Source organism: Balaenoptera musculus, chromosome 18, assembly GCF_009873245.2.
Source record: "Balaenoptera musculus isolate JJ_BM4_2016_0621 chromosome 18, mBalMus1.pri.v3, whole genome shotgun sequence".
Classification (NCBI taxonomy): domain Eukaryota; kingdom Metazoa; phylum Chordata; class Mammalia; order Artiodactyla; family Balaenopteridae; genus Balaenoptera; species Balaenoptera musculus.
The window spans coordinates 25,622,763-25,649,264 of record NC_045802.1 but is presented as its reverse complement, the minus strand read 5'-3'; the positions used below and the strand labels follow the sequence as shown (position 1 = coordinate 25,649,264).

General features: G+C 38.6%; 1 protein-coding gene across 5 annotated transcripts in view; it reads right to left on the bottom strand.

Annotated features, from left to right (window-relative positions):
• Positions 1–5,880: 5,880 nt before the first annotated feature.
• MTRF1 (mitochondrial translation release factor 1) overlaps positions 5,881–26,502 on the bottom strand; it is a 59,410-nt gene continuing 38,788 nt past the window's right edge. For 2 of the 5 annotated variants that reach the window (XM_036831281.1, XM_036831280.1), the window contains exons 10-13: positions 20,571–20,688; positions 14,888–15,024; positions 11,424–11,531; positions 5,883–6,936 (exon numbers count right to left, since the gene is read on the bottom strand). In XM_036831281.1, coding sequence (XP_036687176.1) covers positions 6,823–6,936; positions 11,424–11,531; positions 14,888–15,024; positions 20,571–20,688 — 477 coding nt within the window. In that variant the 3' untranslated portion in view covers positions 5,883–6,822. Of the gene's footprint in view, positions 6,937–11,423; positions 11,532–14,887; positions 15,025–20,570; positions 20,689–26,502 lie in introns of all 5 variants that reach the window. The other 3 variants (XM_036831282.1, XM_036831283.1, XM_036831285.1) reach the window with 3 other exon arrangements.

The following is a 26,502-nucleotide window of genomic DNA, read 5'->3' as shown; positions in this document are numbered from 1 at the left end:
GCACAGGCTTAGTTGCTCCTGTGGCATGTAGGATCTTGGTGGACCAGGGCTCGAACCGGTGTCCCCTGAATTGGCAGGCTGATTCTTTTTTTTAAATAAATAAATAAATTTATTGGGCTTCCCTGGTGGTGCAGTGGTTGAGAGTCTGCCTGCCGATGCAGGGGACACGGGTTCGAGCCCTGGTCTGGGAAGATCCCACATGTCGCGGAGCAACTGGGCCCGTGAGCCACAATTACTGAGCCTGCGCGTCTGGAGCCTGTGCTCCACAACAAGAGAGGCCGCGATAGTGAGAGGCTCGCGCACCGCGATGAAGAGTGGCCTCCACTTGCCGCAACTAGAGAAAGCCCTCGCACAGAAAGGAAGACCCAACACAGCCAAAAATAAATAAATAAATTAAAAAAAAAAAGTCAACTTGAGCCAAGAGGCTCTTAAAAAAATAAAAAATAAATAAATTTATTTATTTATTGGCTGTGTTGGGTCTTTGTTGCTGCACGTGGGCCTTCTCTAGTTGTGGTGAGCAGGGGATACTCTTCGTTGTGGTGCATGGGCTTCTCATTGTGGTGGCTTCTCGTTGCAGAGTATGGGCTCTAGGCGTGCGGGCTTCAGTAGTTGTGGCACACGGGCTCTAGAGCGCAGGCTCCGTAGTTGTGGTGCACGGGTTTAGCTGCTCCGCGGCATGTGGGATCTTCCAGGATCAGGGCTGAAACCTGTGTCCCCTGCATTCGCAGGCGGATTCTTAACGACTGCCCCACCAGGGAAGTCCTGAAGTGTGTTACAGTATTTTCATTACTAAACAATATGTAGGTTCATTAGGATGTCTTAGACAAAGATGAGGTCTTAGAGAACAGCATTTATAGATGGCCTTAAATATGCAAATCAGGCATATTCATAGACAGGGTGGCATCTCACCAAATCAACACTTCATCTTCTGGGGAGCAAGCCTATTTTCATAACTTCTTAATAGGAGTATTACATTACTTTCATTTATTTCCACAAATCAGTTGAAGATTCTGGAATTGTCTTCATTAAGGCGTTTTAATGAGAGTTTTAAATTAAAATATTGTTTTTTTGTTTGTTTCAAATATTTATTTATTTTTGTTTTTGGCTGCGTCGGGTCTGAGAGGCAGCACGCGGGATCTTTTGTTGCAGCACACAGGCTTTTCTTTCTAGTTGTGGCGCTCGGGCTCCAGAGTGCATGGGCTCAGTAGTTGCAGTGTGTGGGCTTAGTTGCCCTGCAGCATTTGGGATCTTAGTTCCCCAACCAGGGATCGAACCCATGTCCCCTGCATTGGAAGGCAGAGTCTTAACCACTGGACCACCAGGGAAGTCCCAAAATTAAAATATTTAAACAAATGTACCTTGTATTGCACAAAAGCCCAAGATCCTCAAAACTTGGTATTCATACATGCTGTAACATTCCTTGAAATAATATAGTAGTTTATGCTTTACAAAAGTTTTATATATATATATGTACTGATCAATATTTAAGTATTCAAAATCAAGGGCTTAGAGATTTTTTTAAGTTAGAGATCTTTTATTTAAAAACCAGACTGCTCCTGGGACTTCCCTGGTGGCAAAGCAGGTGCCATGGAGCAACTAAGCCCATGCGCCACAACTACTGAGCCTGTGCTCTAGAGCCCGTGAGCCACAACTACTGAAGCCCGTGCACCTAGAGCCTGCGCTCTGCAACAAGAGGAGCCACCGCAATGAGAAGCCTGCACACTGCAGTGAAGAGTAGTCCCTGCTCGCTGCAACTAGAGAAAGCCAGTGCACAGCAACGAAGACCCAATGCAGCCAAAAAAATAAAAACAAAAAAACCCCAGACTGCTCCTGCTGCTAGTTTGCCGTGTGTTACCATAACCTAATGAATGAAATCTTTAGTATTATTACATGAGTAGGTGGATAACATATAGCAGAATAACTCTCAAGTTGTTTTTCTCTCTTTTCTGATTAGCTGATGAGGGTCTAATGGAAATACTCCAAGATAGAGACATTAAGCTAAGTGGGGCTCTGGGCTCCAAAATCTCTTCTGTACCTTCATTGGGTATCCTTCAGGTACACCAGAGACAATTAAGTCATTAGTAACACCAATTGCTTTCTCTCCTGCACTAATACCAGCTGGGGGAAAAGCAATTAAAACAACTTTTTTTTAAGTTGATAAAATATACTTAACATAAAGGTTACCATTTTAACAATTTTTAAATTGTTCAGTGCTTTGGCATTAAGTATATTCACACTGTTTTGTTTTGTTTTTAATTTTATTTATTTATTTTTGGCTGCATTGGGTCTTCGTTGCTGCGTGCGGGCTTTCTCTAGTTGCGGCGAGCGGGGGCTACTCTTTGTTGCGGTGCGCGTGCTTCTCATTGCAGTGGCTTCTCTCATTGTGGAGCACGGGCTCTAGGCACACGGGCTTCAGTAGTTGCGGCATGAGGGCTCAGTACTTGTGGCTCACGGGCTCTAGAGCACAGGCTCAGTAGTTGTGGCACACGAGCTTAGTTGCTCCACGACATGTGGGATCTTCCCGGACCAGGGATCGAACCCGTGTCCCCTGCACTGGCAGGCGGATTCTCAACCACTGCGCCACCGGGGAAGCCCATTCACACTGTTTTGCCACCATCACTCTACCACCCATCTCTAGAACTCTTTATATCTTGCAAAACTGAAACTTTGTACCCATTCATAATAACTCTTTCTTCCTCCCCCAAATCCCTGGTAACTACCATTCTACTTCCTGTCTCTTTGAATTTGACTACTCTAGGTACTTAATATAAGTTCAGTGATTAATTTTTATCTTCCTTATATCTGCCCATACTTTGTTATCTGGTTTAGATTACCTTTCACAGAACCCAAAATATTTAGTGGGTACTGTGCTCTAAGCTCTAGAATAGTGCTATCACAATCTTTGTGCAATGTTGTAACTATTTTATGTCTGCCCTGACTCATCCTGTATCCAGAAGCCAAGGGTAGCTCTTGAGTACCTGAAATGTGGCCAGTGGCCCAAGGAACTGAATTTTTAAATTTAGAAACACTGCATTGTTATCAGTGAAATTCAGTGGCGAAAGGAAAGTCTTCTCAACAAATGGTGTTGGAACAACTGGATCACAATGTGAAAAAAAAAACAATCTTGACCCCTGCCTTATACCATAAACTAAAATTAAATTGAGATGGGTCTTAATGTTAAATTGAAAACTTAAATAGAAAAGGGAAAATGATAAACCTGCTAAAAGAAAACATAAACCTATCTCTGTAACTTTGAGGTAGGCAGATTTCTTAGGCCACAAAAACAACATAATCTTTTAAAAAAATTAATAAATTGAACTTCAACAAGATAACAAGCTTTTGCCCATCAAAAAAGCAGTGAAAACAAAATAAAAAGGCAAGCCAGAGACTAGGAAAAAATATTCGTAATACATACACCCCATAAACATATGAAAAGCTGCTCAATGTCGTTCATCATCAGATGAATGCAAATTTAAGTCACAATGAGAAAACACTGCATACCCACTAAACTGGCTAAACTTAAAAAGATCAACAATACTAAATGTTGGTGATGATAGCGAGCCATTAGAAACCTCATATATTAATACTATGACTATAAATTGATATATCCACTTTTAAAAACTGTTTGGTAGTTTCTTTGAATGTTAAATGCCCAACAATTTCACTCCTAGGCATTTGCCCAAGGGAAATTAAAATATGTCTACAAAAAGACCTGTGCAAGGATGTTCACAGTAGCTTTATCCATAATAGCCAAAACTGGAAATAATCCAAATGTGCATCAATAGAAGAATGAAAAAAGTGAATTGTAGTATATTCATACAGTGTGATACTTAGAAATAAAAAAGAAACAACCCTCGATACCTGCAATATTGTAAATGAGTATCAAAACTTTTGAACAAAGAAGCCAGATATACAGGAGTACATACTGTATGACCATTGATGTGAAGTTCCAGAACAGTAAAATAAGCTATGGTGAATAAAAATCATAATAGAGGTTGCCACTGTTGGGGGAGGAGGAGTTGGCAGATTACTGGATTGATTGGAAAGGAACACAAGGAAACTTTCAGAGGCAGTGAAAATGTTCTCTTCTTGAATGGGCTGGCAGTTACAAGGGTAACTGTTACAATTGTCAAACTCAGTTAACTCAACTGTAAATACAATTATCACAAAATGAATACACCCTTGTAACTTCCACTCAGGTCCAGATATAGAACATTACCAGCATCCCAAAAGCTCCACCCCTGCCAACACATGTCTTCCTAATCACTGTTGCCCCCAACACTAGTCTATGATTTTAAAAATAATTTCTTTTAATTTTTAGTTGACTGTAGTAGTTTGTGATCCTAGGTCCCTTGACTCAATTTCAAATTCAATTTTAAAATATCTCTAAGGTTTATGTTTTAACTAAAGTTTGTTACTTCTTAATATTCTAAAGGTGTTGTGCATACAAGGCAATGAACTTTGGCTTTCCAGATTTTTTACAAGAACCCTGATTTATCTTTGGCTTATATAAATAAATAAATAAATAAATAAATTTATATTAAAAAAAAGACAGAGCCAGAAGCAAGTCTTTTTACAACCTAATATCAAAAGTGACAATCTCGGGGCTTCCCTCGTGGCGCAGTGGTTGAGAGTCTGCCTGCTGGTGTGGGGGACACGGGTTCGAGCCCTGGTCTGGGAAGATCCCATATGCCGTAGAACGGCTAGGCCCGTGAGCCACAATTACTGAGCCTGCGCGTCTGGAGCCTGTGCTCCGCAACAAGAGAGGCCGCGATAGTGAGAGGCCCGCGCACCGCGATGAAGAGTGGCCCCCGCTTGCCACAACTAGAGAAAGCCCTCGCACAGACACGAAGACCCAACACAGCCATAAATAAAAAAAAAAAAAAAAAAAAAAAAAAGTGACAATCTCACCACTTCTATTGTATTCTACTTGTTAGAAAATAGTCAATAAATCTGGTCCACATTCAAGGGGAGATTATACAAGTGCATGAAATGCCAGGAATAGGGTCACTGGGGTCATTTCAGAAGCTGTCTTGCACAATGAGAAATCAAACGTTTATATGATGCCAAAGTATTACCCCACAGATGACATACTGATTATTAAGGAGAGCATGTACCATCATTACAATGGAGAGATCTGACAGTTTTCAAACTTAGCATCACTAATAGTGGAACTTCCTGATATGATACAGTATCACAACATCACCTGTGAAGTAGTCTTACCAAATGTGTTTAATCTGAATTTAATTAATCGTTAGACATAATTTTACTTTATAGTACATTAAGGGGACGGATGAAAGTTACCAACAGCATGAGGAAGCAGCCAGGCAAATTTAGAATGTAGACTATTCTACAAAACAACCTTGTGGGGCTCTTCAAAAGGTCAATGTCATATGGAAAAACCCTTGGGGGATTAATCCAAAAACTAAAGAGATACTGGCAAATGTAATGTGTGAGTCTTGGTTGGATCCTGGATTGGACAAAACAAACAAAAACAGCTAAAAAAAGACATTTTGGGGATAACTGAAGAAATTTTGATATGTAATAGCTATTAGATATTATATAATTATTATATTATTATTATTGAGATACAATTGGTGTGATAATGGAGTTATAATTTTGTATGAGAATGTCCTTTTTCCTAGGCTGTGATGAAATATTTAGGAGTAGTGTTATAAGATCTGCAACTAACTTTTAAATAGTCCAGCAACCACGGTGTGTGTGTGTGTTTGTACAGAGAAAGAAAAAAAGCAAATGTGGCAAAATATTAACAACGGTTGAATCTAGACGATAAGATATTCATTGAACTGTTTCTTAAAAATTATTTTAAAAACTTTTCTGTGTGCTTGAAAATTTTCAAAATAAAAATATGGGAAAAAGTTTCTCTCATCTTTACCTCCAAATAATTCAATTGGTCTTAAAACTCTATTTTAATTAGTCTTTCCTGGCATACAGTTCCTCTCTGAGGAACTGTCTAAAATAACAACCGCTCTCATTTTTACTCAAGAAACTTCCCGAGAAAAATTACTAAATACAGCATGCCACTCCGAATTAGAGTTGGTGACTTACATTTTGGCTCCCCGCTCAGTTGGAAGTTCTGTAAGGTTAAGGACTAGGTTTTATATATCACGGCACAAAACCGACCTCAGTGAATTACTCATATTACACCACATCTGTTGATGTGTGTTAAGTCAAAGAACAATAAGAAATAGAATCCAAGCAGAGAGTCTGCTTTAAATATTGACTTGTAGTTTGTACACTACAGAGTTCATTCAGCTCTCCAAGAGCTCTACCATCTGTATCCTAGAGATGCTCATTGTTATCAACTCATATTCTTCACAACTTTTACTTTTTTATTTAAAAGTAGCAGTTTAGGTCCTAACTTTAACATGATTAATAGTACTTTGTCTTTAAATAGGAGTTTATAAACAAGTTTATAAATTTATATCACTAAATTTTACCACAGGCCAAGTCCTGAAGTAACAGACGTGAAATGTGTTTAAATTAATTTATAGATGGTTAAAAAAAGGCGTATAAAGAGAACAAGTGATCTGTCCTACATCACATAGTCAATTCTCAATACTTTATTTCTCTTTTCAACAATGCATGCTTTGTTTCTACTTGAAGAGCTGGATTGTACTTTACAGGAAACCTAAATAAACTTAGGTCAAGAAATGTGACTGGATTCATTAAAAAATATTTTTGTGAGTACCATGTATTTTTAGCTGCTCTTTATCAACTTTCATAAAGATTTCCCTACCTCGGTCTGCTTCTTGACATAGGTCCATTTCATTTATATAATAATAAATTATAAATCAGTATTTATTTTGCTGATTTAAGGTTTTCATCCAAAAATTCATTAATGGTTTCTTCATCCGCTGATTGAAGCAATCTCTGAATTAGCTGATCCAGGCACTTCTCCCCACATAAAAATTCCTGGTGAAAGAGAGTTACTATGAAAACCTGATTACTAGAAATAAAGGAGGAACAAAACAAAGAATTAAGCATACATTTATTTCATTTCTTTAAAGTCATTATTTAATAGCAACAAAGGATTACTAATCCACAATATAAGGAACACAATTGCTAACTTGGGAGGATCCCTAGTTAATTTTGCCTTTTAATGTAAAACGTGAATCCAAAAGAGTAAATGGAATTAAACTCATTCTTAAATTGTTTAAATTAGCATTTTTAAATTAGCCAACCGTCCAAATTCAAATTATTTAATCCGTAAGTGGTTTATAATAGTTCTGTTTTTTCTTAAATTAGAAATACAGTGGTTTTAAAATCTAGAAGTCCTGTGTAACTGAAAAATATTTATACTGAAATATTTCGGGGACAAGTGTCTTGAGGTCTGCAACTTGCTTTTCAATGGTTCAGTAGCAACACAGGTGTATCTATAGAGAGAAACGGGAAGTGGAGGAGAAAGAGAAGGCAAACATAACAAAATGTTCACAACTGTTGCATCTAGGTATAGGGTATATATGGACTAGTCTTTAAACATGTGTGCTTGACATTTCAAAATAAAAAATTGAGGAAAAACCTCTCTCGTGTTAACCTCCAAGTAATTCCATTGGGTGGAAACTGTTTCAGTTAAGACTTCCCTGAAGTTTCTCTCTGAGAAACGAGTAAAATAATGACTTCAAGTACCTTTCTTGTGTTATAAAGGTTCTGTGTAATAGAGTTGTTGGGATTAGTGAATTAGCACAGCCTCCTATTTTGGAAATGCTAAAAACCCAGACATTGGCTTAATAGAAATATTTTAATGTTGGCATCTGGAACATAGAACATTTAAAGTTTAGATGTAGGCATGAACTAATCTTATATTTAGTCTTTCTTGAATGGTCTGGAAGTTAAATTTCAGGTTAAGTGTACACATTTCTCTTTCAAATTAAACTGTAGGGGAAAAGATATGCCTTACTATCTTTGTATTCCACAAAACACCAGCATATAGTAAAATGTCGATTAAACTTTAAAATTAAACAGAAAGCAAGAGCACTATGATGAAATTTTAAAATTAAGATTTATACCATTTTGAACATAATATGAAAATTGCTTATAAAATTAGTGTGCCTGTAAGCTCAAATTATTATGACTATTGCCAACGTGATTTCATCATCTGGAAATTATGTTAAAAGGATTATTACTCTTATTGATAATCACATCACATTTAGAGTTCAATTGGATTAACCAGAGTGCTAGCGATACAAACATCAAAGATGAAGGAGCTGGGGCTTCCCTCGTGGTGCAGTGGTTAAGAATCCACCTGCCAATGCAAGGGGACATGGGTTTGATCCCTGGTCCGGGAAGATCCCACATGCCAAAGAGCAACTAAGCCCATGCGCCACAACTACTGAGCCGGCGCTCTAGGGCCCATGAGCCACAACTACTGAGCCTGCGTGCTACAACTACTGAAGCCCATGTGCCTAGGGCCCGTGCTCTGCAACGAGAAGCCACCGCAATGAGAAGCCCGTGCGCCGCAACGAAGAGTAGCCCCCGCTCGCGGCAACTAGAGAAAGCCCGCACGCAGCAATGAAGACCCGATGCAGCCAAAAATTAAAAAAAAAAAAAAAAAAAAAAAAAGATGAAGGAGCTGTAGTTCCCAGCTTTCAGAAGCTCACAATCTAGTGGGAGACCTAGGTAACACAAAAACATAATACAGTGCAAGAAATTAAAAAATAAAGGAAGAAAAATTTGAATTAGGTCTTAAAAAGAGAACAGTATTTCTCCAAATAGAGACAAACAGAGCATTTCAGTCAAAAGAATAAATATGAAGAAAGGTACGGAAACAAAATACACTGAAAGCCCAGGACAAGGGCAAATTTCCAGTGTAACTGGAATACAGGGCAGGAGATAGGCTGATGCTAAGGAATCTGCACAAGAACTTTGGGAAACAGAATAAAAATACAAGATAATATATTACATGGTAGTCCGCGCTTATGATCTAGATAAATACAAATACAAATAAAGTTAGCTACAAGGGAGTTCATAATAAGCATCCTGAGTGACCTCAGAGAACCCAAGGGCACGAATGCACAAGGCGGCTGCCACCACCCTGGGAATGAAGCGGGGCCTCAGGAATAAATGAATGTGGGGATTCATATCATCAGGATTCTTTGCATCCAGTTCTCCCATTTTTGCTCCTTTCAGTATATCAGCTTCATTCTTCTCTCACTGAAGACTGCTTTCTCCCCATGGCTGGAAATGTGGCTTCTGACCTCTTGTAAGCTTTACGTATTTCAGCTTCATCCACCAAGAGAATGAGCATCTTTGTCTCTAGTTTAAAAATCCTGGGAAGAAACTCATTGACTGGGGCTTGTTTGGATTCCCCCCCCCTCCAACAAATCAATTATTGTCTTGGGTCAAAATCACGATCATGTAGGAACATAGCAGCTCCGTCAGGAACTATGTGGACGGAGTAGGGAGAAGGCCAGGTATTATGTTATTAATATGTAATACGTCATTAACGTATTACTGTCAGTGATCCCGACGACATGGGATTTAGTTAGGTGAAAGTTCAAACCAAACTGACAGAGTAGGGAGAAGGCCAGGTTCTAGAATAAGGGAGGAGAGCTGAGCAGAGTCCCACAGGCACCCACTTTCTTTCCTCTCCACTCCTTCCATTCTGTCCTGTGGTGGCTACCCTGGAGTTAAGGCCTTCATCACTTTTCTGGCCTCATCTGCAACTCTTCAGTTCCTAAATTATTCAGTCCGACTAGTCTCTTTCCTGTCCTGCATACAGATTTTAATGTTTCACTGCAACATTTTTTTTATACCATTTTCAAACTTTTCCCCTTCACTAATATGGAGCATTTTCTTTCTTTCCAATAAGTTGCTTAGTGATTCGTAGAGCATACCAGTATGATTGTCCTTACTCTTTCTGAGTCTGCCATGCTAGTTTAGTTAGTAACAACATGTTAGTATTTAGGCCAAAGTCAGATATTTTATAACTATAAAAGCCAGTTAATCTGCCTCTGTTTCATGACTGAATACTATGCTGAGCACCTATGTGCTATTCTGAAAAGTATTACTGGTCATGAGAATGTGGCTGTCTCATGAAAAACCATCACCACCACGAGAAAAACAACTGAAAGACTATGGTGTAATTAGAACAGTATGGCCAAACATGTTTGGTTATTACTGTGTGTTTCCTGAGGAAAGGGAAGCTAGTAAATATTTTCTTTTTCAACAAGGCTATGATGTTCTTATGCAAGACAGCTTTAAATTGCTGCAAAGACAGAGGAAGTGGCAAAAGATACACAGAAATTTCTAAATATGTTAAAAACACAGACATTTCCTCTGTAAAACTAGGACTTTAATTTTGTGTGCAGAATGAGACAGAATCAAGTGAAAGAAGCCCGAGGTATCACACAGCACCAAGGACAAGGATCAAAACCTTCTCCCTTCTGCCTTGTCCACAATGTCCTTTATGGGAACCAGTTCACTTTCCCCTTCAATGGAAGGAAAAAAATTTTTTCTGTGCTTCACCATTAATGTATTACTGTCAGTGATCCCGACGACATGGGATTCAGTTAGGTGAATGTTCAAACCAAACTGACAGGGTCTTTTCCCCCCAACAGAATCATTGTAACACCTGAATATAATGATACACATTGTGGTAGGCAGAATTCTAAGATGCCCCCTGGTGTACACACCTTGCAAAATTCCCTCCCTTAAGTGCAGGCGGAGCTGTGAATATGATGGACTATCACTCCAGTGATTAGATGGCTAATGAGTTGACTCTGAGTTAATCAAAAGGAAGGGTATCCAGGTGGGCCTGACCTAAACAGGTGAGCCCTTAAGAAGGCCATTCCTGCAAGAGATTCAATGGGAGAGGGCACACGGAGGGGACTAGACAGCAAGCAACTGTGGTCAGTCTTTGGGAGCTGAGAGCAGCACCCAGCTGATGACCAGCAAGAAAATGGAGGCTTCACTCCTACAGCTCAAGGAGATGGAATTCTGCCGACAACCACCTGAGCCTGGACGAGGACTCCAAGCTCTAGGAAGGCATGCAGCCTGGCCAGCACCTTTCAGCTTTGTGAGACCCAGAGCAGAGAACCCAGCTCTGTCGTGCCTGGCTTTCTGACCTACAGTAACTGTGAGATAATAAATAGGCATCACTGTAAGCCACTAAATTTGCAGTAATTTGGTAATCAGTAATAGAAAACTGATAGACATGTACTGAAAATACATTAATACATTGTGATTACATAACAAAGAATTTGGAATTTAAAAGATAGCTGTTTCATACTGGCATAAAGACCATATTTCTTACTAGCAAACTAATAAAAGTGTTTGCAAATTTGGGGTACTGATATAAACTATCTCAATGTTTTTAAATTACGTGGTAGTATTTCAGAGATTACTCTCTAGAATTTGACTATACTTTCTTTGAAAATCAAAGGCACATAAAGCATACTCACTGATATTACCTTAATATTACGAACTTCATATGCTATCCTGTGGTCAGTGACTCTATCCTGGGTGAAATTATATGTCCGAATTCTCTCTGACTGGGCTCTTGTTCCCACCTGTGCCATAACAAAAAGCAATTCATATTTTAACTTTATAATTACTTTTATTACAACAGGAAAAGTGCTTGTAAATGACTTTTCTATTTTAACAGTTTAAATCTTTTCTAAATTCATATATACAAAGTGACAAGGAATAAGAATGGGCGGAACTTATTAGGACTACAGGTCTGTAAAGCTTAGTTATAAGAATTAATGTCAGGCTTCCCTGGTGGCGCAGTGGTTGAGAATCTGCCTGCCAATGCAGGGGACACGGGTTCGGGCCCTGGTCTGGGAGGATCCCACATGCCGCGGAGCAACTAGGCCCATGAGCCACAATTACTGAGCCTGCGCGTCTGGAGCCTGTGCTCCGCAACAAGAGAGGCCGCGATAGTGAGAGGCCCGCGCACTGCGATGAAGAGTGGCCCCCGCTTGCCACAACTAGAGAAAGCCCTTGCACAGAAACGAAGACCCAACGCAGCCATAAATAAATAAATAAAAATTAAAGAAAAAAAAAAGAATTAATGTCTCTTTGGTACCTCAAACTCCACATATTTAAAACCAAACTATCTTTCTATCTCAGTCAGTTCTTCCTGCTGGTTTCTATAAATGACCCTACAATGTTCCCTTTGATCTAAGTAGGAAACCTGACACCCTACACTTTAACAAACATTTCACGGGAGCTTACTATCTGCCAGGCTTTGATATAGACCGTGAAAGGAACTTCAGCTCATCCCATTCTCTAACTGCCCAATTCCAGTGGTTTCAAGGGTCTTTTATTCTATCCTGCCCTTTCCATTTCTACTATCTATCATTCAAGGGCTCGTTACTTTCATTACACGCCTGTAAAACTCTCCTGATGAATCTTCCATTTCTCTGCTTACACTGTGTTGCCCTGCTTAGTTTTCCTAAAGCCTAGCTTTCTGATAAATTTCCTTCTTTGGCTCCTTCTTGTCTACTAAGCAGACACAACTCAACTCAGTATTCAAGGTACTTCATAATGTGGCCAACTTTCCCAGCATCATTTCTGAAAATTATATGAACCTCTATAATGCCACTTATTATACCATATCACAATTATGTGCAAGTCTGTTAACTCTGCTAAAACCGCATCTCAAGGGGTGCCTGCCCTTCCTTAACACTCTCCTACCATCTCTGTCTTTCCCGGTCCCAATGTGAAATATGTTATCTTCCTCCTTCGAAACCCCATGCACTTGGAATCTTCTTCACCGCGCACCATTTTGCCTTTTGCTGTGGTTATTTGTATTCCTAGTCTGCTCATCTGCCCTCCCTCCCCCCACATACAATGCACACAACACCCTCTCTCACTCACTTTCACTTTTTATTTTATTTTTTATTTTCATTTTTTACCTTTTTTTTTGAATTTTTGAATTTCATTTTATTTATTTATTTATTTTTATATAGCAGGTTCTTATTAGTTATCTATTTCACTTTTTATTTTAAAATTTATTTTATTATTTATTTTTATTGCAGCATAGTTGCTACAGTATTATGTAAGTTACAGGTATCTCACTTTCCCTTTTTAAGATAAAAGAAAAAGATTGCTATAACTTACTTTCTAAAGCAAACAATACGAAACTAAAGTCCTAAGTATGGCTGCTCACCAGAGGAATGTTTTTAAATGAAAGATTCATTTGAAATGAAAACCTAACCTAAGATATACTGAATCGTGGATTATGTAGTTTTAAAACAGTCCCCAGGCCATCCATTCTGCAACCAGCCAGGTTTGGAAACTGCTATCCCAAGGCACCACAGTTATGCCTAGGATCCCACCCAGATCAATTATATCAGAATCTCTGGGGATGGGGCCTAGACATCTACAAAGCTCTCTAGGTGGTAAGTGGAACCAGGGTTGAGAACCTGGCATAATGCCTTCCATATAAAAGCTACTGTATATATTAGCTGAAGAAAAACTGCTAAGCGTCAGAAATATCTACTAAAAAATTTCACACAGATGGACAAGTTAACTGGGAGACACGGAGGTCATTTCTGGCCTTTCAAACCAGACCACTGAAGACGACACATATGCCCACAATCTGCGTAAGGCCGATCTTGAATACTTACTTTGAAAATTACTGTGTGAAACATGTGATGCCCAAATGTCAAATGGCAAGTAAAACCCAATGTCTTTTATTAAATCAAATGTGGCAGAGCTGACAGTGTTTATGTTATCACTTAGCTGCCAAGAAGTAACGCTTTGTAAATGAGCATTCCTATCTGCAAATGTGTATACTGATGCTGGGCCACAGACTGGGATTACCACAGATAGAGGATTAATAAATTATCCTGTCACTTTTACTACTTGCAAGTTAGAATGTGGGTAAGGGAAATGAGAAGGGAAAAAGTGTGAAAGACTAGGACATCTAGGTGAAAAGAATAATTAATGTTTAGTTTTATACAATTAATTTTCCTAACAGGCCGCAAAAATCTTCCAAATTTACTGTAGTATAACTACCTGCAAATAACACAAAAGCAGTTATTTCTGGGTTCCACTGTCTCTTCCAATTTCTCTCAAAGAGAAAGTTTACCTTTTTAGAGTTTAAAATCATACAACCCTTTGTTTACTTAAAACAATGACATTTATTCATTTTGCTTAAAACTTATCTATTTATATATTTGTATAAATAATAATACAAATGTATATAGTACAAAATTCAAAAAGTACAAAAGGGTATATAGCAAAAAATTAATCTCTCTTCTACTCCTGGTTCCCAGACTGCATCAGAAGCAGTCAGTATTACCAGTTTTTTGCAGTGCCATATATTTTTGATCCCACATAAAGTTATACAATAATAGGGACTTCCCTGGTGGCGCAGTGGATAAGACTCCACGCTCCCAATGCAGGGGGCCTGGGTTTGATCCCTGGTTAGGGAACTAGATCCCACATGCATGCCGCAACTAAGGAGCCCACCTGCCACAACTAAGGAGCCCATGTGCCGCAACTAAGACCTGGTGCAACCAAATAAATAAATATTTTTTTTAAATGTAGGAAAAAAAATAAAGTTATACAATAATAAAAGCATAGGTTTTTAAATTAAAAATCTGAAAAATCTCTTAATTTCCAGAGAATTGTCTTTTACACTAATTTCCTTTAAAGACAATTATGATCTACAACTGGAGGGAAACAACTGGGAAACAATTTTTAGTTTACACATATCTCCTCTACTTATTTCCAAACTGGCATGTCCAACTTTAGCCATAACCAGTCAGTCTTAAATTATTGCTATTTACAAATGAGCATGTTTTCCTATGCTCCAAGATATTTCCATTCTATTAAGAATATTTACTCCATTTTCTGCATAAAATGACGGCTTTCTGTACAGAGGCATTAAGTTATTTCACTCAATAAATCTTACCTGCAGTTTTCTCACACTTCGTTGTTGACACTTGTCTTTTTCAATAATCTGCTGGTAGAGTCTAGCTCTCAACACACGCAAAGCTATTTCTTTATTTTTTATCTGTGATCGTTCTTGTTGGCATTCTACTACAAGTCCTGAAAAATAACAGGGATCAGAGATAAACTGGAGCCTCCACAAATCAAATTAGAATAGAGATGAGGTGTCAATTATATCACAATAAAACTGATAAAAAAGATAGAACTGAGGAACATTTTAAAGGGGGAAAGGTTAATCAGGAAAAGGATGAAAAACATTTTAGATTTAGCACACTCTAGAAACTATTCCTGGGTTATGATGGTAATTGCTTAGATAGCGCTCTAGATTCTGATGTCTAAATGAGGTATTTCAGATGAGAAGGGTATATTGTACAGTACAGGGAAATACAGCCATTATTTTGTAATAACTTTAAATGGAATATAATCTGTAAAAGTATTGAATCACTCTGTTGTACACCTGAAACTAATATAATATTGTAAAAACCAACTATACTTCAAGTAAAAAAATAACAGAAAACAGGAAAAAGAAAAAAAAGACTTTGTATATAGAAACCAATAAAAAGAAACTACCCAAACTCTTTAAAAGGAAGGGTTTATAGTGAAAGTTTCTCAGTTGTGTTGGTTCTAAATCCAGCTAATCAACATATCTAACTGCACATGTTTTGGTTAGTCGACTTCTGGATTTGGGTGGGTTTGGCTCACTGTGTAGTCCAGTTACCAGCCCAAATCTAGCCCCGAAATGGTGACTCTTGAGACTTCAGGCTGTGTTCTTAACTTTGCAGCTACCACTCTGAAGGTCTATATCCAATCCTGCTCCCAGGTACACTAGAGGTGAAAGGTACTTTCCTTTCTGCATCACAAAAACCAAAACCCTCTTAGCTTAGGCCATTTGCACTGATAAGGCAGCAACTATTTTGCTGGAGATTTTTAAAATTTCTATAAAATTCTACTCTTCAAACTATGTTTTCACCCTGTCTAAATAAGCTACAATCACACCTGCTAATAACTTTAAGCAGGCTTCTTCCCCCTTATTGGTTTAATGTTATTTCTTGACTGCTTTATTGCAGCCATGCATTTGGGCTGGGGCACCAACTTGCTCACGTCTTCCAAGCACTTGCCTGGAGCTCTCTTAAATCAGGAATCCTTTTTTCAGCACCCAAAGGAATATGAAAGTTTCCATTTCAAGATAACCAGACAGTCATGAGATTTGTTTCAAATTCTCTTATTAGCTGACCCATACTGACTTTGTCTATATACCTGCACTGTTCTCATCCAGTGGCTCAAGCCAGACCTTTTCTTACTCACCAGCTCAGTAATTCCTGAGGGAATCACTTCATTATCTATTTTAATACATTTTCTGTAGAGGAGTATTTAATCGTTAAATACTCCCTCAGGAATAGAGGACTAGGGGGAGGGGTAGAGTATGTTGAAACAAGGTGCTGGAGTTGTTAAAAAAAATTATAAAAGGGCTTTGAAAATAAGGTTTGTGGGTAAGACTTAAGTCCTCTTTAGGTCCAAGAACCACATCTAAGTGGGTAAAAAATTGGCCCAAGGTAGTCTGGCAATACAAGCATCAGTCACTTTTGCAAAGTTAGTAATTTATGGCTGACCAGGGTGTAGTGGTTTTTTTTTTTTTCTTTTTGAATAAGACACCATCTATGCTCTCAAGGAGGCTTTATTTTATTTTACTTTTTTTTTTTTTTTTAAAACGGCTCTGATGTCCTGCTAGCCATCTTTTTTTTTTTTTTTAATTTATTTATTTATTTTATTTATGGCTGTGTTGGGTCTTCGTTTCTGTGCGAGGGCTTTCTCCAGTTGTGGCAAGCGGGGGCCACTCTTCATCGCGGTGCGTGGGCCTCTTGCTATCGCGGCCTCTTGTTGCGGAGCACAGGCTCCAGACGCGCAGGCTCAGCAATTGTGGCTCACGGGCCCAGCCGCTCCGCGGCATGTGGGATCTTCCCAGACCAGGGCTCGAACCCGTGTCCCCTGCATTGGCAGGCGGATTCTCAACCACTGCGCCACCAGGGAAGCCCTATTTTACTTTTTAAATTCACTTATTTTATTTATTTATTTATATTTTTGGCTGCATCGGGTCTTAGTTGTGGCACGTGGGCTCTCTAGTTGCAGCACGTGGGCTCTCTAGCTGTGGTGCGTGGGCTTAGTTGCCCCACAGCCTGTGGGATCTTAGTTTCCCAACCAGGGATCAAACCCGAGTCCCTTGCATTGCAAGGCGGATTCTTAACCACTGGACCACCAGGGATGTCCCCAGGGTGGTTTTATAATCCTCTAATGTTTTAAAGTATTTTAGTTCATTTTTTTCAGAAATTTGGTCACCTTTTACTTTGTTTTTAATTTTTAATTCATCTTAAGCTAATTATTACTGTTTATAATACAGAATACAGGGTTTAGGTAAAACACACTAAGTATTCAACAACTTGTGGATTTCTTAAGTAAATTATGGTAAGCTACGAACATTATAACTTCACTTTTGGTGAGAAAGGATATATTTATATATGCATAGAAAAGAATTTGAAAGGATATACACCAAAGATATATACCAACAATGGTTGTTGCGGATTGTTTTAGATGTTTTCTGTTATTTTGCTCATGTATATAATTCTAGGTTTTTACAGTTTCTTATGGAATGAAAGTCAATAAAGAACTTTAGGGGCTTCACTGGTGGTGCAGTGGTTGAGAATCCGCCTGCCAATGCATGGGACATGGGTTCAAGCCCTGGTCCGGGAAGATCCCACATGCCGTGGAGCAATTAAGCCCGTGCGCCACAACTACTGAGCCTGCTCTCTAGAGCCTGTGAGACACAACTACTGAAGCCCGCATGCCTAGAGCCCATGCTCTGCAACAAGAGAAGCCACCACAATGAGAAGCCCACGCACCACAACAAAGAGTAGCCCCAGCTCGCCACAACTAAAGAAAGCCTGTGCACAGCAATGAAGACCCAACACAGCCCAAAATAAATAAATAAATAAATAAATAAATCTATAAAAAAAAAAACCAAACTTTAGAACACACCCTCTCACTGTACACAAAAATAAATTCAAAATGGCTTAAAGACTTAAATGTAAGACATGACAGCATAAAACTCCTAGAAGAGATCATAGGCAAAACACTCTGACATAAATCCTACCAATGTTTTCTTAGGTCAGTCTCCCAAGGCAATAGAAATAAAAAAAAAAAAAAACAAATGGGACCTAATCAAACTTACAGGCGTCTATACAGCAAAGAAAACCATAAACAAGACAAAAAGACAACCCTCAGAATGGGAGAAAATATTTGTAAATGATGTGACAGACAAGGGCTTAATTTCCAAAATATACAAACAGTTCATGCAACTCAATAACAAAAAAACAAACAACCCAGTCGAAAAATGGGCAGAAGATCTAAACAGACATTTCTCTAAAGACATACAGATGTCCAATAGGCAAATGAAAAGATGCCCATCATTGCTAACTATTAGAGAAATGAAAATCAAAACTACAAAAACTATCTCACACTGATCAGAATGGTCATCATTAAAAAGTGTCTACAAATAATAAATGTTAGAGAGTGTGTGGAAAAAAGGGAACCCTCCTACACTGTTGGTGGGAATGTAAGTTGGTGTAGCCATTATGGAAAACAGCATGGAGATTCCTTAGAAAACTAAAAATAGAGTTGTCATATGACCCAGCAATCCCATTCCTGGGCATATACCCAAACAAAACTATAATTCGAAAAGATGCATGCAACCCTATGTTATTAGCACTATTTACAATAGCCAAGACATGGAAGCAACCTAAATGTCCATCGACAGACGAATGGATAAAGAAGATGTGGTGCATGTATACAATGGAATATTACTCAGCCATAAAAAAGAATGAATAATGCCATTTGCAGCAACATGGATGGACCTAGAAATTATCATACTAAGCGAAGTCAGAAAGAGAAACACAAATACCATATGCTATCACTTATATGGGGAATCTAAAATACGACACAGGGCTTCCCTGGTGGCGCAGTGGATAAGAATCCGCCTGCCAATGCAGGGGACATGGGTTCGAGCCCTGGTCCAGGAAGATCCCACATGCCATGGAGCAACTAAGCCCATGAGCTACAACTACTGAGCCTGTGCTCTAGAGCCTGTGTGCCACAACTACTGAAGCCCGCACACCTAGAGCCCGTGCCTGCAACAACAGAAGCCACCGCAATGAGAAGCCCATGCACGGCAACGAAGAGTAGCCCCCGCTCGCCGCAACTACAGAAAGCCTGCACGTGGCAACAAAGACCCAATGCAGCCAAAAATAAATAAATAAAATAAATAGATTTATATATAAAAAAAGAAAGCCCAGGTGATTTACAAAAAAAAAAAAAAGACACGAACATATCTACAAAATAGAAACAGACTGACAGACATAGAGAACAGACCTGTGGTTGCCAAGTGGGTGGCGGCGTGGGGGGAGGGAAGGATGGCGAGTGTGGGATTAGCAGATGCAAACTAGTATGTACATGATGGGTAAACAACAAGGTCCTACTATATAGTACAGGGAAGTATATTCAATATCCTGTGATAAGCCATAATGGAAAAGAATACGAAAAAAGAACGCATATATCTATAAATGAGTCACTTTGTTGCACAGCAGAAATTAACACAACATTGTACATCAACTATACTTCAATAACATTTTTTTATAAATTGCACTGAAACAACAAGAACAGGAACACAAACTCCATCTGAAATAAAATGAGATGATGAGTGTAGTCTCCAAACACAATATATAAAGACAAAGTGGATGGATTGCTGTACACCTAAAACATTGTTAATCAACTATACTTCAGTTTAAAATTATTTATTTAATTAACTAATTAAAGAAAAAAAGAAAAAGAGGCTGGAAGAATGGCAAATGACTCAGCAGAGAGGAGGAAGGTGAGGTCGAACCCCCTGTAGAGCGAGATGCTGACCAGAACCAAGCCCATCTGCCCGCTGAGGGCCAGACAGGCTCTGGCATGGAGGCACTAATGAGGCACCCCAGAAATCAGGGTTGACAGTCTGGGGACTAGATACAGAAAGTCTATATAACAACTAGATCTTCAAGTCCCCTCCCTCAATCTGCAGGAAGCAGGAGGTATAGTCTTTAGAGAATTAAATAAGGAAAGTTCCAGGCTTGAGTCTAAATAGGTGCAAAGGAAGGCAAGTGTCAGGCATACAACTGAATAAAAAAGGATTAAGTAAAAGTTTGCTTACTGAATGGTGAGACCTTGACCTTACTCTCAGGTGTCCTGGAGGAGGATCCTTCTCAGGAGAAAAACTACCCAAGAGAAAAGATCTACAAATGCTGACATTCGAAGGGCTCTAATAAAAAAGCTGATTAATCACCTGTCTGCCCTTCAGTTGAAACTTATTAGTGGATAAGTGGCACCCATGCACTCAGCTTTTAGAACCTCACTCTTAAATACACACAGCCAAGGAGGTTCCTTTTCCAAACAGAAGGGAATATGAACACCTTGGGGACCTCGGACCCATGACCCCAGTGTCACCTTTAAAGGGTTTGTGCAAGGAACCAGACAGCAACATAAGACTCTTTCTAAATGCCAAATAGTTTTATAAGATGTGAAAAAAAGTTAAAAGTACAAAAGCAAAAGGACTAGCTTACCTGTGGGGACATGGACAAGTCTGACAGCACTATCAGTTGTATTAACATGCTGCCCTCCTGCTCCTTTGGCTCGAAATGTATCTATTCGTAAATCCTTGGGGTCCACTTTCACATCTACCTAGAACAAAAAGTACAGCATGAGTAAATTCCACACTCAACAAATACTTTAATACTAAATTGATCCCAAATCTTTCAAATAAACTGTACTATTTTGTGTTAAGTCACAGCCATTTGACTAAGAGGTGAAATAACTTATACCAAAGAAAGAACCATAAACTCCCTATTCCAACGGATGCTGTTTTGTAAAAAAATATTTATTTATTTGGCTGCATCGGGTCTTGGTTGAGGCTTGCAGGCTCTCTAGTTGTGGCGCATGGGCTCCAGAGCGTGCAGGCTCAGTAGTTGCAGCGCGTGGGCTTAGTTGCCCCACAACATGTGGGATCTTAGCTCCCCGACCAGGGATTGAACCTGTGTCCCCTGCATTGGAAGGCAGATTTTGAACCACTGGACCACCAGGTAAGTCCCCAACGGATGCTATTTTTAACACTGACTTATGATGCTATGAGATCACTGAGTTATGTAATCTTTCAGAAGTTTCATCTATCATCCCACAAAGCTACATTAGATACAAAATATATTTTAAAAATATATATACATACATATAAAGTTGATCCTCATTATTCCCTGATTCTGTATTTGCAAACACACCTACTCACTAGAATTTATTTGTTCCCGCAAGTCAATTATTGCAGCACTTTCACAGTCATTTGCAGACATATGCAGAGCAGCAAAAAATTCAAATTGCTCTACACATGCATGTTCCCAGCTGAGGTCCAACAAGGTGACTCTCTGCTTTCTTGTTTCAGCTCCTACAGAGATGACAGAGGATGAGGACAGGAGGGGCAGGGCAGGGCAGTGCAAGAAGCTCCGGCTCTGGGGCCAGCTGGACAGGGTTTGAATTTCAACTCTGGCACCTGTGAATGACGTGCCTCAAGGCGAGTCACTTAACACTTCTGAACATCATTTTCTCTTTTGTAAAATAAAGAAAATAGAATCTACCAGGATAGGTTGTTTCTAGGATTTAAGATTATAATCTATGTGAGATATGTATATATATTTTCCCTAGAAAAAATAGTTCAGTATTCACTGTGACTTTGTAGAACATAACTACTGCGAATGAGAATCCACTGTGTGTGTATGTGTGTGCTTGTTAATGGACTGAATGGAGGCACCCCAAAAGATATGTTCTATCCTAACCACCGGAACCTTATTTGGGAAAAGGGTCTTTGGAGACATAATTGAGTTAAGATGAGATCATACTGGATTATTCGGATAGGCCCTAAATCCAATGACAAGTGTCCTTATAAAAGACACCTAGAGGAGAGAGAGGAGGAGACCATGTGAATTTGGAGTCAGAGATTGGAGTTGTACAGCTACGAGCCAAGGAACACATGGAGATACCAGAAGCTGGAAAAGGCAAGGGAGGATTCTCCCCCAGAACCTTTGGAGGGAGCATGGCCCTGCCAATACCTTGATTTTGGACTTCTGACCTGTAGAACTGTGGGAGAATACATTTCTGTGGTTTTAAGTTACTAAGCTTGTGGTAATTTGTTATGACAGCCTTAGGAAATTTTCTGATATTTACACACACACACACGAATGCACAAAAATATATATCTATATATGAATATACAGATATATATACAAATATATACAAAATATGCTGTTTTTGAGGGGAGACCTAACATTTTGTTCCACATTTATCATTTATTTCCATGAATGACAGATAGCAAGTATGACCATTCTCTTTGAAAAGTACACTAATAACAGGGTTGAGGTTAGAATCTAATATATAACTTAGTTGGTTGTTCTTTTGTTTCCTCTAAGATGAGTACTATATGGTGAAGAAAAAGATTACACAGTGCAAAGATTATACAGGCTTTGTTAAAATATGCCAGTGTCGGCTAGCTTAAAATGTCAATAAACACTAAAGAGATGAAGAGTAATTTCCCATTTCTTGTGGTTACAGTATATAAGTAGTTATACAGCACATAAGTCGATGTTATATGTCATATTCTCCCAGATGTTATAGAAACTACCTAATAACTTTTGGGGAATTCTGAACATAGAAACAGTGACTTATTAATATACAAAAAATTTAAAATGTCAATTAAGAGAATAAGGCCCTGTTTAGGAGAATGAAGCTTCACTAAATGAGTTTAATTTTCAAGAATATGAAGACAACAAGGGGATAGGTGAGAGTGGGGTGGAAGGAATAAGGATGGAAGCAAGACAACTCTATGGTTTTGATTTCTGAACCACATAATTGCTGATTACACCAAAAATAAAAGAGAAAAGAGGAAAGAAAAATTAAATCTTAAAAATTAAATACAAGCAGAAACAAATGAATCAAAATATTTACCATAATAATAACATAACCACACAGAAAACCATCATTTCAGATGGTCTTTGAACATATTACTCTGACTGTGCTTTCTTGGTGGGTTACATTCTAAGGACAGAAATCTTAAACATTACTAAGTAGTTTACTGAAAAAATTTGAAACTATTTTATATATAGTACAATAAAGCAAAAAGTAAACATATTAAAAGTGATTAAGAAAGAAGATTTTAACTCCAAGTGGAAAGATATAAAACAAAATTCAAAAAGGTGCAGGATAGATACTCCCTGTAAATTTGAATTGTAAGTAATATTAATAGGAACCTTTTATTTAAAGTCATATGTATTTCCTAATTCTATCCACTGAAGAGTCTTGATGTAATAAGCACACTTTAGTAATAATGAGCAGACCTAGTACCCATATGTTGATTTCTGGATACATTCCCCACTAAAAAGAACCAGGTCTGATTCCAAGTCTGAGGCAGGAGAGTACAAGGTAGCCTGGAATGTCTATTATAGCAGAAAGCAAGTAAGCACTCAAAGACTGATTGGGTCATTTCAAAAGGGGCTACCCTAAAAAGGCTACTACGGGCCAAATGGGACAATTTGAACATTAAAAACAATAGCGATTACCCAGCCTCAGCAATCACACAAGAAAAAGTAATAAAAGGAATCCAACTGGAAAGGAAGAAGTAAAACTGTCACTGTTTGCAGATGACATGGTAATATACATAGAAAATCCTAAAGACACCACCAAAAAACTTCTAGGGCTCATCAATGAATCTGGTAAAGTTGTAGGATACAAAACTAATATACATAAATATGCTGCATTTCTATACACTAACAACAAACTATCAGAAAGAGAAATTAAGACAACAACCCCATTTACAATAGCATCAAAAAGAATAGAATACCTAGGAATAAACCTACCTAAGGAGGTAAAAGACCTGTACTCAGAAAACAACAAGACACTGATGAAAGAACCTGAAGATGACACAGATGGAAAAACGTACTGTGTTCATAGATTGGAAGAAGTATATGTTAAAATGACCACAATACCCAAGGCAACCTACAGACTCAATGAAATCCCTATCAAAATACCAATGGCATTTTTCACAGAATTAGAACAAATAATTTTAAAATTTGTATGGAAACTCAAGAAACCACAAATAGCCAAAATAATCTTGAGAAAGAAGAACAGAACTGGAGCTATCATACTCCCTAACTTCAGATTGCACCACAAAGCTACAGTAATCAAAACAGTATGGGGGCTTCCCTGGTGGCGCAGGGGTTGAGAATCTGCCTGCCAATGCAGGGGACATGGGTTCGAGCCCTGGTCTGGGAAGATCCCACATGCCGCGGAGCAACTAGGCCCGTGAGCCACAACTACTGAGCCTGCGCGTCTGGAGCCTGTGCTCCGCAACAAGAGAGGCCGTGATAGTGAGAGGCCCACGCACCGTGATGTAGAGTGGCCCCCGCTTGCCACAACTAGAGAAAGCCCTCGCACAGAAACGAAGACCCAACACAGCTAAAAATAAATAAATAAATAAATAAATTCAAAAAAAAAAGGAAAACCTGAAGTTTAAAAAAAAAACAAAAACTAAACAGTATGGTATTGGCACAAAAACAGATACATAGATCAATGAAACAGAATAATGAGCCCAGAAGTAAAACCAAACACTTATGGTCAATTAATGTGCAACAAAGGAGGTAAGAATATACAATGGGGAAAAGACACCCTTTTCAATAAGTGGTCCTGGGAAAACTGGACAGCTACAGGTAAAGGAGTGAAATTAGAACATTTTCTCATTCCATATACAAAAATAAACTCAAAATGAATTTAAGACCTAAATGTAAGACCATAAAACTCCTAGAAGAAAATATAGGCAGAACACTCTTTGACATAAATTGTAGCAATATTTTTTGGATATGTCTCCTAAAGGAAACAAAAACAAAAATAAACAAATGGGACCTAATCAAACTTAAATGCTTTTGCACAGCATAGGAAAAAACAGATAAACAAAAAGACAACCTACTGAATGGGAGAAAATACTTGCTAATGATATGATGATTAAGGGGTTAATATCTAAAATATATAAACAGCTCATATAACTCAACATAAAAAAAACCAAACAACCCAATCAAAAAATAGGCAGAAGACATGAACAGACATTTTTCCAAAGAAGACATTCAGATGGCCAACAAGCACAGGACAAGACACTCAACATCACTAATCATCAGAGAAATGCATATCAAAACCACAGTGAGATATCACCTCACACCTGTCAGAATGGGTATCATCAGAAAGACCACAAACAACAAGTATCAGTGGGGATGTGAAGAAATGGGAACCCTTGTACACTGTGGGAATGTAAATTGGTGCAGCCACTGTGGAAACCAGTATGGAGGCTCCTCAAAAAACTAAAAACAGAACTACCATACAATCCAGCAATTCCACTCCTGAGTGTATATCCGAAAAAAACCGAAAACATTAATTTGAAAAGATATATGCACCACCGTGTCCATAGCAGCATTATTTACAATTGCCAAGGCATGGAAGCAACCTAAGTGTCCATCAACAGATGAATGGATAAAGAAGATGTGGTATATATATGCAATGGCATATTAGCCATAAAAAATGAAATTTTGCCATTTGCAATAACATGGATGTATTTGGAGGGTACTGTGCTTAGTGAAATAAGTCAGACAAAGACAAATACTGTATGATATCACTTATATGTAGAATCTAAAAAATAAAACAAACTAGTGAATATAGCAAAAAAGAAATAGACTCATAGATATACAGAACAAACCAGTGGTTACCAGTGGGGAGAGGGAAGGGGAGAGGGGAAGAATAGAGGTAGGGGAATAAGATGTACAGACTATTATGTATAAAATAAATGAGCCACAAGGATATATTGTACAGCACAGGGAATATAGCCAATATTTTATAAAAACTATAAAACTTAAAAAGATTGTGAATCACTATGTTGTACACCTGAAACTAATATAATATTGTAAATCAACTATAGCTCAATTTAATAAGAAAGAAAAACAATAGTGATGATAACTCACTGAATGTAAAAAATCCATAGGTCTATAATGAGGTCAATATATGAAATTCAATATATGAGTTTATAGTGAGGTAAAATAAAAAGAGAAAGAGAGGAGGAGCTTCAAGACGGCAGAAGAGTAAGACGCAGAGATCACCTTCCTCCCCACAGATACATCAGAAATACATCTACATGTGGAACAACTCCTACAGAACACCTACTGAACGCTGGAAGAAGACCTCAGACCTCCCAAAAGGCAAGAAACTCCCCACGTACCTGGTTAGGGCAAAAGAAAAAAGAAAAAAACAGAGACAAAGAATAGGGACGGGACCTGCATCAGTGGGAGGGAGCTGTGAAGGAGGAAAGGTTTCCACACACTAGGAAGCCCCTTTGCGGCGGAGACTGCGGGTGGCGGAGGGGGGAAGCTTCGGAGCCAAGGAGGAGAGCGCAGCAACAGGGGTGCGGAGGGCAAAGCGGAG